At 42.7% G+C, this 8,326-nt stretch overlaps 1 protein-coding gene across 2 annotated transcripts; it reads right to left on the bottom strand.

Annotated features, from left to right (window-relative positions):
- On the bottom strand, positions 1-7,659 carry LOC113020256 (uncharacterized). 2 transcript variants are annotated; one of them, XR_003272177.1, is made up of 7 exons: positions 6,934-7,659; positions 4,019-5,898; positions 3,511-3,604; positions 3,384-3,433; positions 2,497-2,565; positions 2,102-2,224; positions 1-2,008 (listed from the first exon to the last, which is right to left on the bottom strand). XR_003272177.1 is itself a non-coding variant. In XM_026164053.1 (6 exons), the coding sequence occupies exons 2-5, from the start codon at positions 5,894-5,896 to the stop codon at positions 2,524-2,526; spliced, it is 2,064 nt and encodes a 687-aa protein (XP_026019838.1). In that variant the 5' UTR covers positions 5,897-5,898; positions 6,934-7,659; the 3' UTR covers positions 1-2,224; positions 2,497-2,523. The 2 variants fall into 2 exon arrangements, 1 of the variants encoding a protein (XP_026019838.1); XM_026164053.1 differs by having other exon boundaries at positions 1-2,224.
- Positions 7,660-8,326: the final 667 nt, after the last annotated feature.

The following is an 8,326-nucleotide window of genomic DNA, read 5'->3' as shown; positions in this document are numbered from 1 at the left end:
TTCAGTTTAACAGACTTTTATTATATAACTTTAACGATTTAGTAATTAATTAAGAGGAAGTGCAGGCATGAAACCAAACGGACCGTTTCCTTAAAAGCTTTTTAAACATTTCAGTCCAGTAACGACAAACACAGACGGACAGTCAAAGCTGCACTAGGCCACTCCAGCACTGCTAAAGGGTCAATTCACCCAAATCACAACTGATCATTATTATTATTAATTTTAATATTATTGATAATGATATTATTATCATTATTGAGGACAATGCATAGACCCTGGCAAAAGTTAAATCACATTTTTGATTTTTTTTTACCCATTCGCTGAACTTTTTAATCACCAAAACCTCCTCAGGCTGCCTGTTTTGGAAATTCTGACGTTTTCTCTTAGATTTTAAAAATTTGTTTTATATTTTAAAACTGTTTATTTTCATAGCTGCTTAACATAGCTTCCATTGTATTGCAAAGGCTGAATACAACAGCTGAAATAAACTGTAATGGCCCTTTAGCTTTCCAAATTCATCATTATACAAACAACTAAACTGGTTTTTGTCTGGGCTCAGCATCGGTGGTATAGAGTTAGTTACTAGTAATACAAACATTTCCAAATATTTTTCCTGGAATTAAAAAAATTCTTGTGCTCACCAGAGACGTTTTGGCCAAAATTAAAATTATCAGGACTGACAAAACTATTCAAACCAATTTTTAAAGGTGAAGTTTCTCACACTTAAGACACAAAACACTTTTGTTTATCACCTAGCCTTAAATAACAGGAAATTGATAGAAGTCAGCACTGACTAACTGCTGTTTACTGGGCTACAGAGCCCGACTGACTTTTGCCAGCAGGTGGCGCTAATGAATTGACAGTTGAAAAAAAATAGACCTTAAAAAAAGACTATTGAAAGTCGATGATAATTAAGGGGCTGGCAAGAAAGCAATGTTCACGCTTAAGTCAGAAAAAAAATACAAACTTTAGGAATTTAAGTGTAAATTTCTTCCCAAATATACAATAAAATGAGATATGATGTCATTCTTAGATTACAGGGAATTGCAAGTTTCTGCCTTGTAAAATTCACATAAATCATAAATCTTCCATCTGCATTTCTGATTAAACTAATTTTTGGGGTGTAAATTTACTTTATTTACTTTACTACCATAAATATTGTAGATTTTTAAAATACATTTATTAATTGGGTGTTTTCTCAATTGCAAGGGTTTTTTGCCTTTTGTAAAACTCCTAGCATTAAAAGTAAAATCACCCACCTCAGCTATGCATTTAATCCACCCCCTTCAGTGGTAATAATATCCTATCATGTATCCCAGAAGCTTTACATTTATATCTTAGTTCAGCATTTTCCCATCACCCAAATTTCAAACCTATAAATAAACGTGTGATTTGACTGAACAGACCCTTTAACTTTCCTTTATTTTTATTATTTAAAAAAATCCTTCTATGTGAGATAAACACTGATAAACATCTTTTTAATGGGTTGAATCTTTTCCTCTATTTGGAGAAAAACAAACTCCTGACACCGCTGAATGAAATGTGCTTGACTCTGGTGAATGTGCAGCTTGTTATCTCCATCAGTGAGGACAGGACGCCCTCGTTTCTAACTGTGAATCTTAGCTTAGTGCAGCTTTATTTAAATTTAAATAATTTAAGTAGAAAAGGGAAGAACAGACGGACATAAATAACAGCTGAGTAATAACTAGTAAAATTAGACTATAAAGTGCACCATAGCAAACAGCCGTGCATGCAACTGGAGGAAAATAAATTATGTTATGACTGAACAGGAATAGAAAAGTAGTACAAAAACAGTAGAAAAAAGTGGCCTCATATAAAGATATTATACTCTATACCGTACATCAATAAAGCTTATTTAAAATCTAACGTAATGTTCAAATTATAAACTATCTTTGTGGCTAGTCCAAGTGTGGATCTCCAAGAGGAGGAATAAATAAACACAAACCATCTCAGCTCAGTCCAGTTGGGGTAAGTGCCTGTTAAAGACCTACAGAAACAGAACCAAAGACACTTCTTACTGAAAATAAACCCAAAGTGGCCGCCTGCTTCCATCTGTCTGCCGTGATGGGTGAAACCTTACCAGAAGGTTTGTTCTTCTGCTCGAGCACACACGTACTTTAATTAGTGTTTGCAAAACAAGGGGGAAAAGAAAGATTAACAGCTGAGGTGAAGTCAGGCAGCTCCCGTCGCACCCTGAGGAGATCTGAGGACACAAACACAGGAGGACGACGTCAGGCAAGGACACGATTTTTTTCTTTTTAACGCTTTGAATTCACCTTATTTGGATACGTGACACAACTTTTGGTCCTAAATAAGCTCTTCAAAGTCCCCAGATTCCATTTATCAATTTAAAATGCATTAATAAACAGTGTTAGCACTGCTGCACATCCAGCCCACACACCCACAAAAAAAGGACTCTTAAACCCAAGTTTCATGTCCTGGTTTAAAATAAAAGTAAAGGTCGACAGTACAAACCTCCAGTGCCCTCATGTGTCCTCTGTGTCACCTCTTCTGCTGTCTGGTCGCACTTATGAACAGTTTGTTCTGTTGGAGACAAACGAACATCAGCCGCAAATAAAATGCCAAAATCAGGACGTTCACAAAAACAGCTCAGAAAAACAAAAAGAAGAGCAAACGTTTAACTCGTGCTGAGCTTTTAGACAGCATCAGCTACGAGGCTAATGCTAATGGGGTCAAATGCTGCAGTTCCTCTAACGTCCACTTGAGGCTTCAACAGCGAGCCAGTCCCCAACGTGCAACTTTACAGCAGAAATAAACGTTCAGCCTGCTACAGGGTCCAGTTTTGACCTCTGGTTTCATCCTACAGCAGGTGGACTGCTTTCTAAGTCAGCTGAGGCTTAAATTCCAGATGTGGCTGCTGCGACTGACACACTTACTCAAACTCCAGCTGGCATCGGCAGCGCTTGTTCTGCTCTGTAGATCTTCTGCAGGCTCGAGGGCCTCGTGAAGCAGGTGGAGCAGAACAAAGACTACTGCCGCCAGCTGCAGTTACAAGATGATGGAGTTTGGGAAGAAATCCACTGGAGAGACAGCCGTTTAAATGAATCAAAGTACGACCTCCTTATAACCATTTAATAAGGCATTTAAGGAAAAGACACTGGACATGCACTTTTGATTTTAACTCTTCTGTTAAATAATTAAAAAAAAACAAAAAAAAAAACAGACTAAAATGTTTTAATATCCAGTTAAATTTCAAACTGCTTCTTTGGCCTCGCTGTGTGTAGCATGTGGAAACGTCCCTCTACTTTCACACACGCCTTTAAACATCTGCAAAAAGCAGCAACAGTGACCCCTGCAGGCCAAGCAGCTCCTCACACTCCACCTCATTGCTATGTTTTTACCTTGTGCTCTGGACATCTCATTGAGAAGTTATCCTCATTGAGGACACAGCCTGGAAAAACAAAAGCAGGACATGAAATAACCAAAGGAAAGTCAGTACTGAGCATCACCGAAGTGCTGAACTCGTACCCGACTGGATGGCACATCTGTAGTGATAATTCCTGGGGCAGCCCTTCTGGAAACAGCCCATTATTGCGCCTGTTTGCTGGCAGGTGGAACAAATCTAAAAAAAGAAAAAAGAAAAAAAAATATTTATAAAAATATTCATATATTTATTCTGGCTCTCTGATAGAGTAGCTCTGCATGATTAAACAGTTCAGAATAATCCATATTTATGGCTGGCTCTCAGAACAGACATCTCCTCCTCACTTTAAGCCAGCTTTCTTCTGATTGGCTGTGTGTCGGAGATGACCCCATGAGGGATATCCACTGTTTATGACATCACGCAGAGCCATGAGAAGAAAAGAAAAAAAAAGTCTGTACCTCAGTGTTTGGGCTTTGAGGAGCTACTTGCTCATACACTGACCTCATAATGTGAAACTGTGAATGTTCATAAGAAACACGACCATCTTTGGGACTTTCAATAGATTAAAAAAAGAAAATCGTGTGATAAGGATCATATGTTCTCAGAACTCACCGTTTCCTGCGCGAGCCGCGCTCCCTCCTCCAACCCGTACAGCTTTCCTCGGATAAGGAAGACGCCGGCAGACCAGATGCCGCAGTCCTCGTGGATCCAGCACTCATCCAGGTGAAGAGGCACCTTTGGGGAGGCGTTGCCATCAGCAGCTCTGCTGTCGTCTGAGGGATTTACCCCTCGGCTTTTAGAGAGTCCGTTTAGCTCCTCCTTCTGGGCGTCCACGCTGGGATAGTAGGGGCCGTGAAGGTCCCCAAGGCCCATGACGTTGGCGGTGTGGCCGCACAGACAGCAGAACAGCGATGACTCGCACCGGCTGTCTGAGCTGAGCCGACCCGGCTGAAAACAGGAAGTGTTGGGAACAAACCCGGACAGAGACTTGCAAGCAGCCCGCCTCCCTCCTTCGCTGCTCCGAACAGTTGCCTCCTCCTCCCGGTAGTTGACCACAGTGCACGCTCGCCGCTCCAGGTGAACAAACGGGCAGAAACCGCCCGATTTCTTCTCCTTTTTGTCCTCTTTAGTTTTCACATATTTGAGCTTGATCTCAGTCTCTGTCGGAGAAAACAGAGACGAAGGCCCAGTCTGACGGCGGCGTTTCCTCCGCCACCTTGCGACAGTTTTTTTGCTCGCCACCGCACTCCTACAGGCTGAAGCATTCTGGTGCGGTGGCGGCGATGGTGGCGGGATCCTACGCTTCTGTTTTGTTCTTCTTAACTCTTTTGTTTTAGGAACTGCAAGCGGCTTCTTTCGTTTGTGATTAACGGTTTTTGCATTTGAAGCTTCGCGCTGATGCTGCGTCTCAATCTGCGGGGACTTCCTGTCCGTCCCAACATCTGCGTCAGACTCCTCTGAATGGCTTCTTGCCCTTTGTGGCGACTTCACCAGCAACTCGTCTGAGCTAGACACCCTCAAGACGTAGTCCATCACTTCATCGGAGTCGCAGCTCTCGTTGTATATACCCACAGCGTCGTGTTTGACTCGCCTGCTCAAGCTATGACGAGATACGTTACAGGTGAGCGGCGGGATTTCTGAGGCCGGCCTTCGTATCCTAGCGCTGCGGCGGACTTCGCTTTGCGGCGCTTTTTCGCTCTCACTCTGAGGAGGAGGAGTCTTCTGGTAGCATTTGTTTTTCTTCTTCTGATCAGTGACAGAAACTTCGATGATGTCGCTGTCATCGCTGGAGATGTCGACCGCAGATTCAGCTGTGTTGGCGTAAACGGCACCGAGGTCGGATAGGAGGACGACGGGCCGGGTGTGATGTACAGGAATGTCCACCGAGCTGTCCGAGGAATCTTCCGAGTACGAGCTGTCAGGGCTGGGCGAGCTCAGAGGCTGAGGTAGGTGGTAGCACGCTCGCTCTTCGTCGAGTGAGGACGCGGCGGGGGACAGGGGCTCCACCATGTGTGCCACGCCGTCCTGCATGAAAGAGCCGCACAGGAGCGGCTCCTTCGCAGCGGACACGAGGAAGATGACATCAGAGCCGCTGTCGCTCTCCTCTCCACCGCTGCTTTCAGGAACGGGGCCACCGCTCTGCTCGGGCCCACAGAAACCCCGATGCCACAGGCTGCCATGGACTCCGTCGTGGTACAGATCCAGCCCTGGACCAAGCGTCGAGTTCATGTAGCCCCCCAAAGACTCTGGGCCGTCCTCCATGTCCCTGCAGCGCACGGGCGCTCCTGGCTGCGTGGAGAGCGAGCCGTAGGAGGAGGAGGAGGCTCTGGATCTGTACGAGGAGGCGAGATCTGTGCTCACTGGGCGTCTGTGGTACCACTCGGGCTTCTTGGCCAGGTCCATGGCTTCAGCGTGGCTGCGGGTCAGTGGGTTGTAGCTCTTTGACAGGTCCATCGCCATGAGAGGAGGATCCTGGGAGGACACATCCATCACTGCAACACACAGACGAGCAAAACCCTGTGATCCAGTTAGCACAGCTTCCCAGTGATTAAAGAAAAACACCCCAAAAACACACAGACTGAAAACTGAAAACAGTCAAACCAGAGCAACTGAAACTTTAAGAGCTGTTTTGTTAGTGGGTAACAAATAAGTTAACATTTAAAGCCACATGTGCAACTTAAAGAATATTTATGGAACAGACAAAAACAATCAGTTCAGTGTTGGTAAACAATGGATGGTCATATGACCTGTTTGTTATTAATATGAGTTTACAGGTAAATGGTATAATAAAAAAAAATGTATTAGAAAATAAGCATACAAACGCAGATCTGCATAGACCTTTATAGCATGAACACATTACGATAAATCAATGAAAATTTATTTTATTTTTTTAAATTTCTGCTGTCAGTCTCCAGGATTATCAGTAACAGTGATTGGCCCACAGTGACACTGTAATCCATCATTCAATTACACTATCCTTCTTTTTGCCCTTGTACAGCTATGACTGATTACAGACTGACCATGATGCATTTCTGTTTTGTATTTTTGAATCATTTCCCCCCAAAAGCCACGCAATCAATAAAGTTAGACACGAAGTATCATTCCTTTTTTTTAAATTTGCATTTTGTTCTTTTTTTTTTTTTTATCCGTGATAATCGTGACATGAAAGCCAGCTCCTATCCAAGAAATATAAGACGATAAAGGATTTAGTTTCACGGTATCGTCCTTTCTAATCAAATTTCGATGTAGATGTAGCTTACTATTATTTTATTTATTTAGCCGGACAAGCAGTAAAATATAAGCTACTTTTAAATAATACACAGGAAATAAATGTAAATATCACAATAATTTATATCTGATGACTAAGGATATGGCTGTAGTGACTGATGGATGAGAAAAAAACCCAACTAATTAATCGATAAGTTATGTCAGCTTTTCCTCTAACAGGTAGGCCCGTTCACTCAGATGCCTCCTAAAACCTGCCTGTTACAGATGTTTTGCTGTTGTCAAACAGCTGGGGATCTTACCCCTGAGGTGTGGGCGGTTGGGGCGGACCTCCCCGATCCTGACACTGCGGACTTTAGGGTGACACCTTCCCCGGAGCAGCGCGAGTAGCGCGGTTAGCTAACGCAGCTCTCCAGGCCCATGGCCCGGACTGGATGTAAACAGCAGCGACGCCAGCCCCAGCTCATGCTAGCCGGACAGCAAGCCGACGTCGGCCCGCTACGCTGCTCCAAAACGCAGCCGATACTTGACGCGACGATGACCCGTGAACATTTCCGCGGAGGTGAAATCCACCAGGTAAACCCCGACCTGCTGCTACCATCGGTATTTTAAAGTTGTCATCATGGACGTCTCTTCCCTCCTTAGTCAAGCCACCGCGAAATAAAGCGGAAAAGAAGGTGGCGTCTTCAAAATAAGAGCTTCAGGAAACCGTCAACATCTATTTGTATTTCAACTTCGTGTCACCTTTGCAGTCACACCGAGCTCAGCACTTCTGTTTTGTTTGATTGAAAACTTTGTTTGTAATCGTGACTTCACCAAAATATCTGTCACTCATGTTTTTTTGATCATTTTCTTTTTAGTATACTTATACTGAAGACTTATTTCACACTTTACCAAACTACTATCCCATATCACCCATAACATCCCCCCCAAAATCTACAAATGTGCAGCTCTATGGGCGATTGTTTCTGCCACTTTTGTGGTGAAGACTTTTGTGGAAAAAAAAAATGTGCCAGAAACAAAATTTCCTAAAGTATAGAATTTTGCATATTAATAATTTATTAACTGCATTCTTTTCAATAGTACTATGTAAAATTATGTTCATGGAAATCTGAAATAAACTCCTACGTCACACAAATGGGGCTTTTATTGTGAAATATTCACTTGGAAATCACCTTTAACTTTTTCAGGTATCTTCACTCACTCCTTCTAGCTTTCACATTCTGATTCTTATTTACTGCTGCATCTTCACAAGATGTCAGAATAACTTAATTAAAAAAACTGTTACATTTATCTATTTATTTTTGGTACAAATTATTGCTGTTTTTTATTTTAATTAGAGGCAAAATGACGAAACATGTAGCTCTATGATACGGAGGACCGCAACTGCCAAAATAAAGGTAAATGTGTTGATAAAAACTTCTTATATACAGTGGTCCCTCGCTATAACACGGTTCACCTTTCGTGGCCTCGCAATTTTTTTTTTGTGCAACTTCGCATGCTTTTTTTTTTTTTTTTTTTTTTTTTTTTTTACAGCCGTTCTGCGTCCTGATTGGCTGTAGACCATTGTCAATCAATCTCGTGCCTGTCTCCTGTCCAGTACAGAATGCGTTCAGCTCGTCAAATTTACATAAATCTTCGATGCTAGCAGTGTGACTCTGAAGTGCTGTACTGTATGTTTGTAAGTTTTCTCCC

This window comes from Astatotilapia calliptera, chromosome 4 (genome assembly GCF_900246225.1).
Source record: "Astatotilapia calliptera chromosome 4, fAstCal1.2, whole genome shotgun sequence".
Taxonomy (NCBI): Eukaryota; Metazoa; Chordata; class Actinopteri; order Cichliformes; family Cichlidae; genus Astatotilapia; species Astatotilapia calliptera.
The sequence above is the reverse complement of the archived record's forward strand: the minus strand, read 5'-3'. Positions and strand labels throughout refer to the sequence as shown.